The sequence below is a fragment of the Acomys russatus genome, chromosome 8 (genome assembly GCF_903995435.1).
Source record: "Acomys russatus chromosome 8, mAcoRus1.1, whole genome shotgun sequence".
NCBI lineage: Eukaryota > Metazoa > Chordata > Mammalia > Rodentia > Muridae > Acomys > Acomys russatus.
The window spans coordinates 68,385,549-68,405,546 of record NC_067144.1 but is presented as its reverse complement, the minus strand read 5'-3'; the positions used below and the strand labels follow the sequence as shown (position 1 = coordinate 68,405,546).

At 47.4% G+C, this 19,998-nt stretch overlaps 1 protein-coding gene across 3 annotated transcripts in view; it reads left to right on the top strand.

Moving 5' to 3' along the window:
- The window catches only part of Tiam1 (TIAM Rac1 associated GEF 1), a 178,301-nt gene that overhangs the window by 153,197 nt on the left and 5,106 nt on the right, over window positions 1–19,998 (top strand). For all 3 annotated transcript variants that reach the window (XM_051150194.1, XM_051150193.1, XM_051150192.1), the window contains 6 exons: window positions 3,713–3,892; window positions 4,120–4,238; window positions 11,597–11,705; window positions 14,932–14,990; window positions 15,509–15,611; window positions 18,530–18,617. In XM_051150194.1, the coding sequence (XP_051006151.1) occupies window positions 3,713–3,892; window positions 4,120–4,238; window positions 11,597–11,705; window positions 14,932–14,990; window positions 15,509–15,611; window positions 18,530–18,617 (658 nt within the window). The remainder of the gene's footprint in view (window positions 1–3,712; window positions 3,893–4,119; window positions 4,239–11,596; window positions 11,706–14,931; window positions 14,991–15,508; window positions 15,612–18,529; window positions 18,618–19,998) is intronic.

Here is a 19,998-nt window from a genome sequence, read left to right as displayed (position 1 = left end):
TCGTGAAAATCATTCCCATTGCAGTGATTTTTGCACAAGCCCAAAGTGTGGTTTTTATGTTGGAAAGCATCTCTTCTCTTACTTTCCACCCGCTCTCCTCTCCTCTCCTCTCCGTTCTCCCCACTCTCTCTCTTTTCTATCCCACTTACCCACTCTCCTCCCCTCAATCCTTCCTGCTACTCTTTCCCCCATCCCTTCTCCTTAAGGATCAAAGCTAAGACATTATGAGTGCAAGGCAAACGCTGCCACTGAGCTGCACTCCGAGCCCAGATACTTTCCTTGAAGGGTTTGAGAAAACAAACATTCTACGATTCTCCAGAAACTGTGCGTCCCCCACAGTTTAGCATACGGTAGTCAGTGCTGTGCGAAAAATTGATCTCCCAGACATGCGAGGTGGATTGGTCATTACCAGAGGGCGAGGAGGTCAGGGGACGGGTTAGTAGGAAGAGCACGGTTAACAGGAAAACAGTACAGCTAAACAGAAGGACTATGTGCCGTGTGCATCACAGAGGATATAGACAGCGGTGGTGCACACACCCTGCATGCAGACAGCCTTGTGGGTCAGGCCCCAGTGCCTGCAGGAGAAAATCAAAACGTATGGCAGAGTGATGGCGAGCAGTAATAATTAGAAGGAACTCTGAGTGCTGCCGACACAAAGCGATGGGAATGCCTATGGTGGATATTGTGGTTGCTCTCCCTGGTCATTGTGTATACATTAAAACACCACATTCTACTTCCTGAATATGTATAGTTTCTACATAACCATTTTAAAAGCTATGCCTGGTCCATCGTGGCAGCACACATCTGTAGTTCCAGCACTGAGCCAACTCAGACAATAGGAAGGGTCTTGAGTTCAAGACCAACCTGCACTATCTGGCTAGACCAAAGCAAAAACAACCCAGTTGAATTTAATCAAAAGGTCTTCACAAGTCTGCAGCACATACCATATGTGTCTTAGCCGTTGCTGTAGATAGGGGAGCTTTGGAAGACAGAGTCAGTACAAGGTATGGCTTCAGATGGTATCTGGGAACGAGCTCTGTGGCTGCCCAGAAAACATCACATCCCTGGATGAATAATTTCCATGCTTTGTGTTTATGTGTGCTGCCCAAGAGAACTACTTTGACTTCATTTAAAATAATTTTAGGAAATACTAAAATAATGCACATCCCTGCATAGCAAAAGACACTGCCCCAGATAACACGAGGCATGCTAGAAGTGCTAGTCTGTGCAACGGGATTCTCAGACTTTCCCTGTCGTCTTCTCTGACCTTAACCCATGTTTTCACATGTGCTGTATTGGCTGTGCATGTGTGTGTTTGTGTCTGTTTGTTTTAAAACCTTTGTTGATTGCTAATCATTATTAGATTGCCAAAAGAACCATTATAGAGCTATTTGCTCTGTAGTGAAGTTATACATGCATTATATTTCTTCAAGCAATTAGTGCTTTTTTAATCACTTAATTAGATTAAAATTTGCCTCTGTGGATTTTTTCTTAATTCAGTAATATTTTTTTTTGCATCTGAAAAATATACCATCACTCCATATTGCCTCATAAAGCAGTAGGCATGACCTACATTTTTCTAATTGTCAAGTGAGCTGGAGGTTTGTTTTTTGTGTTTTGTTTTGTTTTGTTTTGTTTTGAGAATTGGAGCTTGTGTCTGTGATTCTTGGCAGACTGATCCGGGCTGGATGAGAGGACTGCATTGTGTTCCAGGAACATGTTCCTGTCTCATAGGAAATGCACTTCATGACTTAGTGAGCAACAGCTTTGTGTTTGCACTTGAGAGTCTGGGTGTGCTTTTCAGGAAGGAGATTGATTCCTAGGCCCTCTCTGAACATAATCAGGTATTAGAAACCAGCCTTCTCCTTGTCGGCTCTAGAGCTAGCCCAGCTTCCCTAGCTCCTGTAGGCCGGTGTCCTGGTGTCCTTTTCCTTCAAGATTTTTTTTTTTTTTCCAAAGGAGAATTATGAGCTGAACCTGTGGAAGCTGATTTCTTTCCTCCCACCTACTCTCTTTCTCTTCCCCCTCCCTTCCCTCTTTTACTTGTCTTCCTCTTCTCCCTTTGAGACAGGATTTCTCTTTGTAGCGTGGCCTAACTTGGAATTTTCCATGTAGACCAGGCTGACCTTGAACTCACAGAGATTCACCTGCCTCTGTCTCCTTAGTGCTGGGAGAAGAGGTTTGGGCTCTGCGCCCAGCTTGATGCTTCTTGGGGCTCAAATGCTGTGGCCTTACGAGCTCCTCTCCCAGGGCTGCTCCCAGTACTTCTTGCTGTTTAAGGCAGAAGACTCACCATTTCACAGTATCTCCAGTCTTACCTGACTAACCACCAGGGGCAGAGGTAGATATCTTTTAAAAAATGAATAACCACTGCCTTTTAGGAAACTACTCATTTGTTCAGGAGCTATCAGGTTCCTCTGAGGGACCAGTGCTATTTTGAAGATTCTAAGTTTGGGGGGGGGGTGCTGTATCTAATTTCTGGTGGATAAACGTAATCCTGATCGATACGTAGGTTCTGAGTATTGAGAATGTTCCAGCAGTGATGATGCTTGTGAACAGAAGAATCATGCAAGGCAGGGCATGGAGGAAGGGCTCACTGGTCACTTTACAGGCCTGCTTTGGGGCAGCTACCTACCAACATTGTCATGTGTTCACCACCAGCCCAGACATTTCACATGTCCCCTGCGAAGTTACTTGAGCAAATCATCCTTCCCCTTTCATGTATTTTGCCTCCTTCTGCACCTAGAAGGCATTAACCATTTCCCCCATCATCCTGGTAGTTAACCTTCTCCACTGCTCCCCTGGGCCACCTGCCATCGCAGCAGGAACACAGGTGAAAGTGAGACTGTGCTTGCCAGTGGTCTGAGCCCTGTCCGGTTGATCCCTGCCATCCAGATACTAACAGTTGGTAGCACTAAGCTGACACTGAACAGACTGCTGTAGAATCCTGCCTCACTCTACATAATGAGGCCGCAGGATGCTCTTTCTGTTCCTGTTTTTTTCCCTGCCTGCTTAAAAATTCCTCCCAGCAGTGAAGTGCTTGGAAGCTTGGAAACCAGGTGGAGGTTGCAGATGGAGGTGTTGGGACGTTTCAGGTGTGGCGGGGCTGGTAGATCAGATAATAGCCATGGTTTGTCATGCACAGGCCCTAGGAGGAGGAGACAGCCATGCTGGGTCCCTTGGGGAAGCAGTGGGATTGTCTAGGACACAGAGGAATAGCATGCCAGCTTGAATAATGTCACTGCGCTCTGGGGTATGGCTGATGTTGAGTGGTGTGACATGTGGCCCAGAGGTGATGAGTGCAGCGGCTGGGGACCCAGAGTGTCAGTGCCTTCTATAACTGATAGGTGCGGGAGAGGTGCACTCTGAATTGATTCTTGCAGGCAGAGCATTTGCTATCTTTAGGAGTCGGCTAGGCCTGGGAAGAGCAGTCTCCCCAAGCACAGTAGGAGTCAAAATGTCAGAACGGAAAGACAGGCTCAATATGAGGAGGGTGAGCAAAGTCCTGTAACTAGTCTTCACTCCCATTGGCCACACATGACCGACAGGCCCATCCAGTGTGTGCCTCAGCAGAGATGCCCTCCCCCGCCCTAGAGCCTGCTGGGCCCAGTGCTATAAAAACAAGCCTTAGAATTAGAGTGACTATCAGACAAGGTGTGCAGGAAGCCACTGGGGCGTGCCACCCTGATGGTTCGTGCTCTGTCTCCTCCAGCCAAGACAGATGCGGCCTTCAAGGCGTTCCTGGATGCCCAGAACCCGAGGCAACAGCACTCGTCTACACTGGAGTCTTACCTCATCAAGCCCATCCAGAGGGTCCTCAAGTACCCACTTCTGCTCAGGGAGCTGTTTGCGCTGACCGACGCGGAGAGTGAGGAGCACTACCATCTGGATGGTGAGGCTGCATTACATGCACATGTACACACACAGACACACAAACATACAGGCACAAGCACACATGTACATGCATGCACACACAGACCCACATACATGCATGCACATGCACATAAGCACACATGCACACTACACATGCATGTATGCACTCACACCCACACCTACGCCGGTGCACCTGTCCCAGTCTGGCCTCTGCACAGCCCCTTCTCAATGTCTGTGTTTCTCCAGTGGCTATCAAGACCATGAACAAGGTTGCCAGCCACATCAATGAGATGCAGAAGATTCACGAGGAGTTTGGGGCTGTGTTTGACCAGCTGATTGCTGAGCAGACGGGAGAGAAGAAGGAGGTGAGTATCCCCGCCCACCCCAGGCTCACGCCCATCCCAGGCTCATGCTCTCTTTGTACAAGATGGGATTGTTTTCTTTGGCCAGCGTTGTACAACACGACTTTTTTGGGGGAAGAGGGCAGGATCCAACACATGTACCTCACCCCAAAAAACGATCCCCTGACAGACCAAAGTACAGATACCACAAAAGTCCTACTTGGTAAACCAATGGGTTTTATTGGGGTTACTTACAGGAATATGGGTGAGTGGTTACTTAAGAATTAGAAATGACTCAGACAGCTGCCTCACCAAAGCCCAGCCCAGCATGTACGATAACACACAAAAGCTGGGAACCTGGAGCCTATTGCACAGCCTGCAGGCAGCTCAGCAGGTTGGCGAGTATCCTTCCTAAGTAACTCAGCTGATCTAAAACTCTTCCAGGCAGCTTGGCTGGCTTCTGCTTGTTCCAGGAGGCTGGTCTGGTTTGAGAATCTTCTTTGCACCCTGGCTTGTCTGAGAGTGACTCTTGGCTGTCTTTTTTTGCTTACTCTGGGAAGGAGGGGCCCAGCAAATCTGGTCAGTTTCAGGGACTTCCTGAAGCTGTTTTATTTACCTTCTGTCTTGGGGAGCTTCCTGGGAGATGGAATGCCTCCATCTTGAGGAAACTGCTATACAACAGAAGGATTCTTGTCTTCGAAGCCCATGTTTCATAGTTTCTTTTCCCATTGCTTTGATAAAATACTCAGACCGCAGCACTGAAAAGGGGACATATGTTGGCTCACAGTTCCATAGCGGGGAAGTCACAGTGGCAGAGGTTGAAGGAGCTTGCTCATATTGTGTTTTAAGTCAGAGAAGGCAGTGCACGCATGCTGTGACCAGTTCACCAGGATCCCAGCCCACGATTACGAAGAACCCTCCCAAGGCAGTTATGACAGTCCCTCACAGGTGAACCTCCCAGGCATCGAGTTGACAGTTATGCTTAAGGCTGCACATGAGTTTTTATTTTCACTTGAGCTGTTTCTGTACATGCACACACATGTAGAACACCCATGTATCTGATGCTTGGCTCTTTGCCTTTGGGGGTCTCTGATTTTCATCTGTTCTGCATGAGGAAGTGAATGCCCTTACCCAGTCTGGACTTTTTCTGTGAATGCCATCCAAAGGTCACATAGTTGGTACTTGATAAGCTATTGTTAGGTAAATGCTGGCTCCAAGGACAGTAATTCTCTCCAGGGTACCCAAGATTCTGTTTAAAAGAAGCAGTCACCGCTAGGCAGGTGGTGGCACACACCTTCAATCCCAGCACCTGAGAGGCAGAGGCAGGAGGATCTCTGTGAGTTCAAGGCCAGCCTGGTCTACAGAGTGAGTTCTAGGACAGCCAGAGCTGTCTCGAAAAAACCAAATAAATAAAAAACAACAGTAGGTGTGGGGGTAGGAACATGGCAACAACGAAGAAGCAGTCACAGGGCCACACATACCCAAGAAAGGCTTAGAGTGAGTAAAAAATAGTGTCTGTGCTACCTGGTGGCTCCTGAGGTGAATGGTGAAGCTGTGAGTACAAGAGCAGCCATGGAATTCGGTCTACTTTCCACCTGAGGGAGGGGAGGGACCTAGTGCTTCTGCAAATGAGGGCGAGAGCCAAACCGCCAAGTTTGCTCACTTACTCTTCAGAAAGTGGCTCCCTCACAAAGGACTGTTATACAGCTGTTTGGTTTTGTACAATTACATATATTTGTGGGGTGTGGGCATGGACACCACAGGGTTTGGAGGTCAGAGAACAGCTTACCAGAATCAGTTCTCTCCTTCCATCAGGGAGTGCCCTTAGCCACTGAGCCATTTTACCAGCCCCAGGCTTATTTACGTGTCCTCAGCGAAACAGGAGAGGTTTTCAGACTGTCAAAAAGACAGCACACAGAAGGCAGGGAAGTGCAAACGAGAGAGAGCTGTGAGACTGAGTGTGTGAGGATGCACGTAAAAGCCTAACGGGGGCGACCGTGGCGCTGTCTGCAGCTGGATGCGGTCAGTGAAGTCCACTTCCAAGCGGGACATAATTGCGTATCTGCCACCCTCGCCTCACAGAGTCGGGATGGTGTCAGAGCCCGGGGAGGTGAACTGCAGAGCATGCGTCCTTTCTGGCTGAAACACAGGTCTTTGCCCTGTGAGACAGAGTGTCAGAACACAAGGTGGCCTCAGCCTAGAAGCAATAATTTTATCTGCAAAGGTTTAAGAAAGGACGCATGGTGCTGTTCTGGAATATGTGTTCATGCTTCTGTAAAGCATTTATAATAATTTAAAAACAATTCTAAGTACAAAAAAAAAAAAAAAAAAGGTAAGAAGAAAACTGTAGTTTCAAAACATAGCTTGGCACAGCTAGCCAGACAGGGCCACACGGCTGCCCCTGGCGCGGTTAGCCAGACAGGGCCACAGGGCTGCCCCTGGCACAGTTAGCCAGACAGGGCCACACGGCTGCCCCTGGCGCGGTTAGCCAGACAGGGCCACACAGCTGCCCCTGGCGTGGTTAGCCAGACAGGGCCACACGGCTGCCCCTGGCACGGTTAGCCAGACAGGGCCACACGGCTGCCCCTGGCGTGGTTAGCCAGACAGGGCCACACGGCTGCTCCTGGCACAGTTAGCCAGACAGGGCCACATGGCTGCCCCTGGCGCGGTTAGCCAGACAGGGCCACACAGCTGCCCCTGGCGTGGTTAGCCAGACAGGGCCACACGGCTGCCCCTGGCGTGGTTAGCCAGACAGGGCCACAGGGCTGCCACTGGCACAGCTAGCCAGACAGGGCCACACGGCTGCCCCTGGCATGGTTAGCCAGACAGGGCCACACGGCTGCCCCTGGCGCGGTTAGCCAGACAGGGCCACACGGCTGCCCCTGGCGCGGTTAGCCAGACAGGGCCACACGGCTGCCCCTGGCACAGTTAGCCAGACAGGGCCACACGGCTGCCCCTGGCGTGGTTAGCCAGACAGGGCCACAGGGCTGCCACTGGCACAGCTAGCCAGACAGGGCCACACGGCTGCCCCTGGCGCGGTTAGCCAGACAGGGCCACAGGGCTGCTCCTGGCACAGTTAGCCAGACAGGGCCACAGGGCTGCCCCTGGCGCGGTTAGCCAGACAGGGCCACAAGGCTGCCCCTGGCGCGGTTAGCCAGACAGGGCCACACGGCTGCCCCTGGCGCGGTTAGCCAGACAGGGCCACACGGCTGCTCCTGGCACAGTTAGCCAGACAGGGCCACAGGGCTGCCCCTGGCGCGGATAGCCAGACAGGGCCACACGGCTGCCCCTGGCGCGGTTAGCCAGACAGGGCCACACGGCTGCCCCTGGCGTGGTTAGCCAGACAGGGCCACACGGCTGCCCCTGGCACGGTTAGCCAGACAGGGCCACAGGGCTGCCCCTGGCACAGTTAGCCAGACAGGGCCACACGGCTGCTCCTGGGGGCTGAACCAGGAGGAACAGGAGCTGGGGGCCCCCAGTGCCCTTGATCCCACAAGAATAAAACTCTGGGGAGAGTGAGCCTTGGGGTTCACGCCAAGATCACTGGCAGGTGTGCACCACCACTGTAGCAGCGTGTGCAGTAGTGCAGATATGGCTGGGGACTGTGGGGGGACCAGGTTCTCGTCTCAGCCTCACTGGCTTGATTCTTTTTCCCTTTGACTGGCAGTGTCCAGTAACAACCTAGAATGAACTGTGAGTTGTTAAGCTGTTAGGCACATTGGTCAGTGGCTGCAGGTTTATGCCAAAGTGGCCACATCTCAGGGACACTGGTCACCTGAGCTCTGTTTTACAGCCAGCCTGGTTGACATATCACTGAAGAGGGTTATGTCCACAGAGAGCAAAGCTGGTGAGCACAGAACTTGTGACAATCCTGGGCCTTCAGTACCTGTCATCTCCCATGTTGTACTCTCGGGAGTTTATCTGGAGCCGACAGAGCATCCCTTTGCCCTAGCAAATTAAAAGTAGCCAGGGATAGTTTTCCTCAGAGGAATGCCTCCTTAGCCGGGTTCATTGCGGCATTCTGGTGCATTCGTGCAAGCCTCCTAGCAGAATTTACTCTGGAGGCTTCTGAAGACCTGAGGGAAGCGCTTGGGCAGACTGCACAGCCCTGAGCCTCTTGTCACTCTCACCAAGTGGACCCTTGTCAGGACATCCCAGGGCTTACAACAGTCTCTTTTTACTCATGCCCTTCAAGACTTCCTTCTAGGACCCAGATAGATCCTTTGGGATTCAGATCACTGCCTTGGGTATCCATGGCAGGACTGTAGCATCTCCTGAGGTCCGTTTAGAGATGTGTTATGCCACGTCCACTACCCAAATAATCATATAGACAGGTGTCTAGTGTGGCAGGGGTGCTAGGACATCACGTAACAGAAGTCTCATGACACACATATCACACATATGCCCTGCATGCCTAATACACGTACATGCACACACCATATGTGTATATACACCAGAATCACATTCATTGTATATACATATTTTACATATGCACACATATACACCATGGTCACATACATACCACAAGGATACACATACACACATGCACACACACAATTTGTTTCCTGAAGGAAATAGAGTTTAAACTACCTATGGCAAAGACTTTTTAAAGACAAACTGTATCTCATCACATTTCCTGAGAATTTGATGACGTGTATCCTGTTCCATGGAGGAGCGTGGGGGGATGGATAATGCAAACTAGTTCTCCTACTGCAGATATCCCAGGGGATTGGTCAGTGTGTTAATATCTATAAGCATATTAATATAAGTGCTTAATATTTTTACCCTTGGTAATGATGTGTCTCCACAATAATTACAGAGATTATTATAACCCCCATCAAGGGGATCAGTCCCGACGGAGCTGGTCCCATCACAGCGCGGGTGTTGGTGCCTGAAAATGGAGCTGTACTGTGTCATGTAGGCCGCCAGGTCCTTGCCGTGCACAGAAAACAGCAGGGTCACCTTGAGATCTTATGCAGCCGTGTGTCCGTCAGACGTGAGATGTCAAGTTCGCTAGTGTTTGAAACGTTGCCTTAGGGAAGAGAGAGCTGGGTTTAATTTTTACAGACCCAAAGAGTTGAAGTGAGTGGTCAGCAGGTGGGTGTCCGAAGAGGCATATCGGAAGAATGGTTGGTAACATTTGCACATAGGGAAGATTATGGGCTGTGAGAGTCAGAGAATCTTGTCCTGGGACATGTTTACAGATCCCAGGTGACCCTCTCACCTGTAATTACGTTGCAGAGAGCACCTTGCAGTGGGGGAAAGGCTGCTAGTTTTTTGTTTTTGTTTTTTTAATTTGACACAGTGGAGTTATTTCAGGGGAACGTCATTGAGGAAATGCCTCTGACGGATTGCCTATAGGGAATCTGAGGATATTTTCTTGTTTAATAGTAGATGTGACAGTGCCCATTCCTCAGCAAAGTGGCACCGTCCCGGGGCAGGTGGTCCTGAGTTACATAAGACAACAGGTGGACAGGCCAGTGCGCAGCATTCCTCCCTCCGTGGCTTCTACTTCCCAGTCAAACAATCTCCTGTTCATCCCATGGACTCATGTGGCTGTACCTTTGCGGCTGGATAGGACAACAAAATTAGAATGAAGTTTTCTCTCTTTCTTTACAGTTTCATGGATAGTTGAGCTACGGCTCTTCCCCAGTCCTGGTTTGTTGAAATGTTTGCCTTTTGAATGAGAAAGAACCACACTGTTTTTTATATCTAAGTCAGTAGCATTATTGCTGTCTGGCTTGGAAGCCATTATTAGACAAACCAAGTATTGTGATGCCATAAAGGTTGGTTCAATATCCAAGATGGCTGTTAAGTGACAAATGGACACTGTGGACCCAGGATAGTTAAGGTCTCAGGAAGGACGGAGAGGGATGGTGTGAGGTCTCATCACACTGTTTAGAATAGTTTGCTATTTAAAGTGTATGAAAGTCTCTTTGTCGGGGAGTTTCCATCGAATGTTTTCAGATCTCCCTTACCACTGGCGACCGAAAGAACCGTGGTGCTGTCAAGTGTGAACACAGGGCTGCCCTTGGCCTCTCTGTTCATCATGTCTGGCTAGAGCTAAAATCAAACCCATGTCCGAGTCAGCTTAGCACTTGACTGAAGAGAGCCTGACTAAAGTGTGACCACAGGGTCTCCCGAGGAGTTCACTGTCCACTCCTCACACGTGTAGCAAGAAAGCTTCAGAGTCCAGCCTGACTTTCCCCCTTCTAAAGTGAAGTAAGGTCTTCTGTGAAATGAATTAGGAAAAGGAAAACTGACTTGTTTTACTATTGCTGAAAACCGAAGGCGCTGGTGCGACTCTCTGGCCTTCTGTTGGGCAGTTGTCATTGGCCAGTAGTTCTCCCTGAGAAATTGCCTTCATTGGATCTAGGAGCTTTAATTTTATAGACTGGATCTCACGGATTTGCTGTATGAGAGCCCTGGCTTATACCTCTTTATCACCTCATTCCTTAAATTTTGGTAGACAAACAAAACAAAAGGAAAAAAAGAACTTTTAAAATGCACCTCATAAAAAAAAAAATAAAATAAAATAAAATAAAATAAAATGCACCTCATGTAGTTTATATATATATATATATATATATATATATATATATATATATAATTTAGAAGATTCATATTCCAATTTGGATGTGTAATATCAAATAACATTTTTTTTCATTAAAATTTCATCATATTATTTCCAGGTCAAGCAAGGTAATTGCAATGGCATTATTTGGCATCGCAGATATTACAGATCCTATAGCTTCAAGTCAGAATGGTGTTTACTGACACGAAGAAAGTATCTTTAAAGTGTGATGTGTCATTACCTATGTTACTCTTAAAATTGCTTCATGCATTAATAACTGAATGTTGTATTTTTTTGTTTTGTTTTTGTTTTTGAGACAGGGTTCCTCTGTGTCCTTGGCTATCTTGGAACTCACTCTGTAGACCAGGTTGGCCCCAAACTCATAGAGATCTGTCTGCCTCTGCCTCCCTAGTGCTGTTCCTAATGCACGGTTCTAAACTTAAAGCAAGACTATATGCTGATAAGCCTGTGCTCAGATATAGATGTCTAAATCAAAAAACATATTTAATTACTCACTAAACTCACTGCAAATTAAAGCAGTAGGTCAAAGCCTATAATCCCAGCACTCAGGGAGGCAGAGGCAGGTGGATCACTGTGAGTTCAAGGCCAGCCTGGTCTACAAAGCAAGTCTAGGACAGCCAGGGCTACACAGAGAAACCCTTTCTTGGAAAACAAAAACAAACAAAAATATTAGGGACGATATTTTCAAGAGCTGTAGTTGACATCAACCTACTGTATTTTAATGCTGCACGCAAACCTGCATTTGGGCCACACCACTCAGGAAGCTTGTCACGTCTCTGATTTGCAGGTCGCAGATCTGAGCATGGGCGACCTGCTGTTGCACACCACTGTCATCTGGTTGAATCCACCCACCTCGCTGGGAAAGTGGAAAAAAGAGCCTGAGTTGGCAGCCTTCGGTATGTGTTGGGAGAGGGTGCCAAGGACGGGAAACAGCTCACTTGTTTCTCCAAACAAGAATATTCCTTTTCCAAGAGATGTTTTATTACAATGAAGCTAATTATAGCTTGCTGCTCCAGCCACCAATTTCTTCCAAATAAATATAAACTAATATAAATTAGACCTCGCTAAATGGGCTCAGTGTGGCAGCCGCTCAGCTGCATGGCTGTGAAGACACAAGCAGGGAAGTGGGGTTTTTTGTGTGTGTGTGTGTTTTTTAATGTCTTACTTTGAAAAAATAATTTTACCTGCTAGTCCATGTGTATTTACAAAATAATGAACTGACAGTAAATTAAATAAAGCCAAATGAAAACTCAAGAGCAAACTGTTTCTGAGACCCCCCCCCCCCCAGACTCTGGATCTTTTATTTGTTCCCTGGCTCTGCACCGCATTATGTCTCAGCTGACCTACTGGGTTATAGGGAGCATTTCAGTCATGTTATTAATACCAAGAGAAAGGAGACGCGCCTGTCATTTATTTTGACAAGCTATTTCAGGGAGGCGCAGGTGGAGGTCACTTAGGAGTGTACTACACTCATGTTTTTGAGGGAGAAAAGCTAAGTTAATATACTTGGAAATGGAGCTGTATCTCACGGCTTGCAGTATAGGCGTGACTATGTCTCCTGAAAGGAGTTAGCAACCTCCGCTTCTGTTTTATGGTGCATTTTATCCCGGGCCTTTCCTAGAAGACTTGGGCTAGGATATGCAGTGGGCTAGGAAATCCAGCGGTCGCCCCCTCTCACTGCTGTTGTGTTTTGGCTTGGGAAGGGCAGTGGCCACCTACTGCTCTGTCCCCAACCAGTTCCTTTCCCAAGTGGAAGTGCCCAGTAATATTCAAATCAACATGAAATATGAATATTTGTTGCCCCCCAAACTTGGACCCACTTAACTCTCACTAAGGTATTAGTGATATTTCTAAAACCTCCAAGGAGCCAGTGAATCTCTTCAGAGAAGCCATGACTGAATGGGTATTTTCCAAGTTGGCAGTCAGGACTAGTGCTGCTGGGGGGACATTGGGGCTTCTCTTTCACGCCACCTCTGTTTCCTAGACTGAGGCCTCGCTGTCTCCCATGCTCTTTACTGTCATTTACGGGTCCTGGGCACTGAATGAAGAAAGAGAGTCAACCCCCTGCTTCAACCTCGCGGCTCCAGGGTGCAACCTTAGGATGTCTCAAGACTTGCCCTCTGAGTTTCACAGATTTCATCTAGTTAGAAACAAACAGATTTAGAAACAGAATAATTTGTGTGGGAGAAAGTCAGAGGTTGGCAGAGTTTTCTGTTGAAGGCCACATAGGAAATCTCTAGTCTCCGGACTGAGAGGCCACAGGCTTTGAAGGGATAGGCAAAAGCAGTCTCGGGTGATAGAGATAGGCGAGACAGCAGTGTTAACTCACAGAGGTGGCAGGGAGGCCGGTCTTCTCTAGCCCCTGCTGTAAGTAGTCAGGAAAATGTCAGGGGAAGGCTTGTGACGGTAAGTTAGTCAGGTAGTCCCCTGTATTCCGCTGTGCCTTGCTTCCTCAGCTGCAGTGTCAGGTAGCTGACTCGGAGAGGCTGAGCCTAGTGCACCCAGCTGTAAACACATGTTGCATTCCGTACCAGTCAGTGTCTCCTTCAGCTGCCACAGGCCTAGACCATTCCTTAGGGTCAGAGAGTGAAACTGTCTTGGATGTTGGGCAGTAGAGATGTCGCTTTTCACTGATGGGTTCACATGGCAGAGAAGCCAAAATGTCTCCGGAGCCTCTTTTTCTTTCTTTTTCTTTTTCTTTTTCTTTTTCTTTTTTCTTTTTTCTTTTCTTTTCTTTCTTTCTTTCTTTTTTTTTTTTTTTTTTTTTTTTTTTTTTTTTTTTTTTTTTTTTTTTTTTGAGACAGGGGTTTTCTGTGTAGCCTTGGCCCCAAGCCTCTTTTTTTTTAATGGCCAACTCATGAGACAGCAATAAAAAAAAATAAATACCAAGCCTCCTTTTTAAAGAGCATTACTTTATTCACATTGGCTGATCCCCATGTCAGCCCCTTCCCAGAGGCCCTACTTACAATTCCATTGCCTCAGTGTAGTATTTTCTTTCTGCTGCTGTGACAAAACACCGCAAGCAAGGTGGTTTATAGAAGGAAGGGTTTATTTTGGCTTATGATTCCAGAGAAAGTCTGTTGTGGCAGAGAAAACATGGCAGCAGGCAGCCAGAGCAGAAGCTGAGAGATCACATCTTCGACCACATCAAGGCAGGGAGGTGGGGGGAGAACTGGGAGTGGGACAAGACTGTAACTGTTGATCAAAGTCTGCCCAGTGACTGACCTCATCCAGATAGGATGCCCAATGGGCACTAAGTGTTTGAACACCCAGCCCTGTGGGGAACATTTCTTATCCAAACCACCACAACCTGGGGTTAGTTTCAGCAGACAGGTTTTGGGAGAACGCAAACATTTCAATTATGCCAGAGACTGTAACACAGAGGACCAGGAATGGGCAGGAATCAACTTTCCATCCCTTTTAGATGTCTCCTGCCAGATCCCTGCCATGTTAGCCGTGTCTGGCATCACTTACGGAACTCTCTGGAATGTTAGACTAGACACAGCTCTGTCACCCCTTATACCCCCACCCTTAACAACTACCAGAAATAACACTGCTCAGAGGGTCTTATCTAGTGGAAGGACTGGGAATATATTCTATCTCATAATCTAATTTTCGTTTCCTTAGCTCAGAAGGAGACTTTTACTTGGTAAATTATAAACACCATGTGTGTATGAGAGAGAGAGAGAGAGAAGGCGTTGGGTGGGGAGGAGAGATAAACCATTAACTGAGATGGACTTAATCTGCATAAATGTAAATCACTTTAAGCAATTACTAGGGGCATTTGCTAGTCCTTCCGCTACTACAATTAACACAGCGAAATTCAAATCTGAAAATAATAATAAAGCTCCAATACACTTATTTTTTTTTCTTCTGGTAGAGGGTATTTCCATTTATTTAGGCTTTCTCTACTTGGATTAAAGGCAGAAGCCTTTTCTCCCACCAGGCATTGCCTTTCAGATGTGGTAAATAAGGTCAGGGTGGGTGGGAGCGCACAACCGAGACCTGCTTCGTGCTCTCACAGCTGTAGCAGGCCTGCCACTGCCACCAGCTGCCATAGTCAAGGGGGAGGAGAGCCTCGTGTCTCGTGCCGTAACTGCTCTTATTATTTTTCACTTGCAGTCTTCAAAACTGCCGTGGTCCTTGTGTATAAAGATGGCTCCAAGCAGAAGAAGAAACTTGTAAGCGTTCTTACTTTATTTCACAGTGTGTGGTGCCCCTCCCCCCCCCCACCCCCGCTGCAGGTCGTCTCCTTCTCAGTTGTGTCTGCAGAGTTCTATGCTTGTCAGCAGAAGCGTCCTATTTCCTTTACAAGTGCCCCTGAGCCCTCTACAGGGGAGCCTGATCTTGTGCTTTCCTGCGGACAGGCTCATGTGTGGAGCCTAAGTGACTCCATATTGAGCCTCCCCCTTCCCAGAACCCTCCTAACCACTCCCGCCCTTCCCTGCTGCCCTCATTCATGCATGACATTGTCTCTTCTTCCCTGTCTCTCTCCTCTGCACTTAACTAGCAAAGCTGTTTGCACAACGCCATATGTACCATGCAGCCTCTCGTATCTGCCGGTGAAACTGAGAGCTCATGTGATGTCCCTTTGGCTTGCACTGAGTTCCCCGAGTCTGCCACTTGATGTGGAAAGTGTGAGGAGCTGGTCCAGATGGATTACCTGGCCTTTAAACAGCGGGCTGCTTCTCTCCTGCAGGTTGGCTCTCACAGGCTGTCCATCTACGAGGAGTGGGACCCTTTCCGCTTTCGCCACATGATCCCTACAGAAGCTTTGCAAGTACGAGCTCTACCAAGTGCAGGTAAGCACCGATGCATACCAGTTTCCATTTCTTCTGTTTTTTAATACTAAAAAGCTATGTGTGTTTGTATATGCATGCACACGTGTGTCATGTCAAGAGGGCAGCTTGCAGCAGTTGGTTCTCTTCCTCCACCATTTGGGACTCAGAGTTCACACTTAGGTCATCAGACTTGGCAGCAGGACCTTTGCCTGCTAAGTCATCCCTATGACTCTGGGTTTCCACTGCTTTTGTTTTTGTTTTTGCTTTTCAAGACTCCCTGAGTGCTGGGATTAAAGGCGTGCGCTGCCCACCCAGCCTCATTTCTTACATGCATGTGAGTTGTTTATATATTAGTTTTCGGTCTGCCGTATCATCTTTTATCTTCTATGCTTAACTCATTCTTCCCTCCATCTTCATTATGTCTAAAGATTTATTTTGCTGTGTATATAATAAGTTATATATTTATAATTTTTTTAAAAAAGATTTATTTTAATGCATGAGTGTTTTGTTTGCATGTGTATATGTTGTATATGTACTGTTTTATTTTAATGCATGAGTGTTTTGCTTGGATGGATGGATGCACTGTCCATGTGCCTGATGGTGCCTGTATGGATGAAAAGCCATTGGATATTCTGGAACTGGAGTTACAGATAGTTGTGAACCACCATATGGGTGCTGGGTCCTCTGCAAGAGCCACAAGTGCTCTTCTGAACCATGTCTCCACCCCCCCTTATTAATTCCTTAAGAATTTAATACAGTATATTTTGATTATATTCATTCCCCAGCTCTTCCCAGCTCTGCCCCCACTACCCCCTCCCAGGTTCTGCACTCTTTATTAAAAACATTAACTCACCAAGTCCAATTTATGCTGCCTGTATCCTCACAAGTGTGGGGGCACCCTATGGGATGTAGAGGGCCTAGCAGGGACCCTCCCTTCCTCCCGCAGGAGCTGAGTTCCCAACAGTTGCCCAGCCAAGTGTAAGGGTTGTGAGCTCCACCGGCCTCCATGCTAGAATATTCAGTGCTCTGCCTCTTTTTAAGCAGCTTCATTAACTAGTGAAGAAATGAATGAATGAATGAACCAAAGACGCGGGAGAGCTGACTGGATGCATGCATGTGTTTTCTTCAGAATTGTTCTAAGGGATTTCAAACCTGATTTACAGGTAACTTTGCAGATGCGTTGGGATCATAGGTCTGTAGTAGCTATGATAGTATTTTGAGGTTTAGGCACTTAAATGCTAGTGGTGTCTCTTTCTTAAAAAAATTGTTGTATGGGTTTTGTTTACTGGTTTTCTGAACACCATTTGCATGCAGTGCCTATAGGAGCCAGAAGAGGGCGCCAGATCCTCTGGAACTGGAGTTACTGCTAGCTGCCATGTGGGTGCTGGGAAATGAAGCCAGGTCCTCTGGGAGAGCAGTTGGGTCTCTTAACTGATGAGCCATCTCTGCAGCCCTCATGTCTTTTAATGTCATCACCTTATGAGTTATCTGGTCATATTTCCTTATTCCAGGTTTATAAATGTGGAGGCTGATTTCTGTGGCAGGCTGTAGGCTTCTTAACCAGGAATTTTGCCTTAATTAAGGGCATAACTTCACATTGTGAAAACAAAGCGGCCTTTGTGATAATGACATTTCATTCCCCCCTCTTTTTTTTATTCAAATCAAATGTAAAGCGTTCTAGATAAAAGCATATTTTAGTTGAATTATACAGGCTGGTCACAATGTTACATTATGCTGGGCATTCCAGTGGATCCAAGAGTCAGTCCTGGAGTTTCTAGATTCTTGTCTTAGTCTGGGGGAACATTTGGCAGATAGAGAGTTAGCAGATGTAGCCACAGGGGAGGGTTCCGTGGCCAGGCTTCTGAACCACTGGCTGAGAAGGAGGCGCTGAGGTATGCAGCCTAATTATCTGCAGGGCCCGGCTTCCCTCAGACACTTTATTCATGACTCAGCATAATGCAGCATAGTTGGTGTTGCATAGCTTCAGCCCTTGGAGCTGACCCTCTGTCCCATGGGTTCCACACCCATGAGTCAACCAACGGCAGCTGGCTCTCTGGGTAAAGGCGCTCACCGCCAACCCTGATGGCCCGAGTTCCATCTCCAAGACAGGGAAGACAGAGTCCCACAAGCTGTTCTCCGGCTTCCACTTGCAGGCACACATGGTTACAGCAGGCTCACATGTTAAAAGGTGTTTTCCTGATTTCTTAGTCTTGCTCTTTTTAGCGGACAGCTTGGGGAAGCCTGCAGAGGAGCCTGTGTAAGCCACTTGGGTAGCCTATCTGGTCATTAGGTGTGGTCACAAAAAGGGAGGACTCCCCAAACCACGCCAGTGCTGGCCTCCTCACCTTGGCCTGATGGAGATAGGCACTGCTTAGCCCAAAAGAACTTAGCACTTAGCTCAAGTAGTTCAGCCAGCGAGCTGGAGGAACAGAATGGCTCTTCAGTGTGGCCCACCCCTAGACCGTCTAGGAGACTTTCAGTGTTTTATTAAGGTGTGCGTGTGTGTGTGTGTGTGTGTGTGTGTGTGTGTGTGAGAGAGAGAGAGAGAGAGAGAGAGAGAGAGAGAGAGAGAGAGAGAGAGAGAATATTACAGAGACAAGAAGAAGAGGGCATTAGATCCTCTGGAACTGGAGTCATCTGATCTGGTGTGTGTGTGTGTGTGTGTGTGTGTGTGTGTGTGTGTGTGTGTGTTGGGGACTTAACACCAGTCTTCTGCAAGAGCCTCCGCCATCTTTCCAGCCCCTTCTGCTGGTTTATACAGCGCATACTGAGCTTCCGGAGCCTGCTCCTTTAGCTCAGGGTTGGAGTGGCGTAACTTTGGTCTCAAGTTTGCTCTACACTGTTTTCAGCAGACACCAAGCATGAAAAGTTTATCTGTAAAAAAAATGTAGCTAAGTCCACTAGCCTCTGTCTGACGTGACGTTATTTCAATTGTCCAGATGCGGAGGCAAATGCTGTGTGTGAACTTGTCCACGTGAAGTCAGAGTCGGAAGGGAGACCAGAGCGGGTTTTCCACCTCTGCTGCAGGTGAGCCAGGGTCGGGAAGCTGAGGGACCGCCCTTCGTCTCTCTCTGCGGAACTGCCCGCGCCCCCTCTCAGAGAGCGTGCCACTTGCCAGGTAGCAGTCGTTGTGTATATCAAGGCTCCTTCCATTAGAACACAGCCAGGAACTCAGCTAAGGTACTAGCTCTCTAAGGAAGTGGGGTTTTCAAGTGCACTGCACTTCTTCCTGTATGTTCTGTCTGTAGAACAGGGTGACAGATGGGGTTGCCTTGGGGTGCTTCGCCTGTTGCTTGGGTATGTTGCTCGCACACCTCTGGGAGTCTGCTGTAAGAGGAATAGGAGCTGAAGACCTGACCAGTGTCCTTACTGTAGAGGCCCGTCGGCACGGGGACACTGAGCTCTGTTGCTCACAGGTAGATTCAAAGCGACTCATTATGGGTTTCTACTTATTTACTGTTTTTAGTCATTCTCTCTTCTCTCTTCATCCTTTACTTCCTCCTCCTTTGTCTTTTCCTCTAGAAATACAAAAATAGCATCTGCCATCCTTTGCGGCTTTAAATATGATCCATACTTAATTAACCACATGCATTCGGTAATTAGCTCAACATTTATCTAGTTCTTTGCATATAGTGTGCTGCATATTGCTTGCAATGATAATAAAATTGTACCATTATAATTATTCATAATACCTTAATGTTATTGCTAGTATAGTGAGAAGATACATTTATCAAACATTAGATCTGCAATTACCTCATGTTCATTGTCGCCAAGCCTGACAGAGGATGCTCTGTCCAGAGCATTACAGAAATGCATTTAACATGTTCTTTGTCCACATTCAGATGGGTCACAGCCCACGTTACATGGCTGCCATATCATCTCTGGGTTGGATGCTAGGGTCAACAAAGGGCTGACTTCCAGAAAGCTCTCCAGAAGCAGTTAAACATTCCCAAATATTCCTCATGCTCGGAGTACCGCCTTTCTCATCTCCTTATGCTGATCTGTTTACAGTTTTGTCACTAGACTCTACAGCGTATTTAACAAGCCTGGTTCTGTGTTTATTGTTTATAGTGAATACTAGGTGAAACATCTTGTGACAGTCCTGAGAACTTTGTCAGGTCCAGTGGGTGGTGCATGCCTGCAAACCTAGCATTAAGAAATTGGAGGCCTGAAGATTTTGTTTCAGGCCAGCCTGTGCTACATACTGCAACCCTGTCTCTAAAAGTGTATATGTATATGTATGTATATATATGTGTGTGTATATATGTGCACACGCACATATTTAACTTAAAGAAAAATAACTCTAACTTAGAGGATACGTGTCTGCTGTGAGAATTAGGATGTAGAAGATTTCACAGTTCTTAAGAATCCAGCCTTTGCCGGGTGTGGTGGCGCATGCCTTTAATCC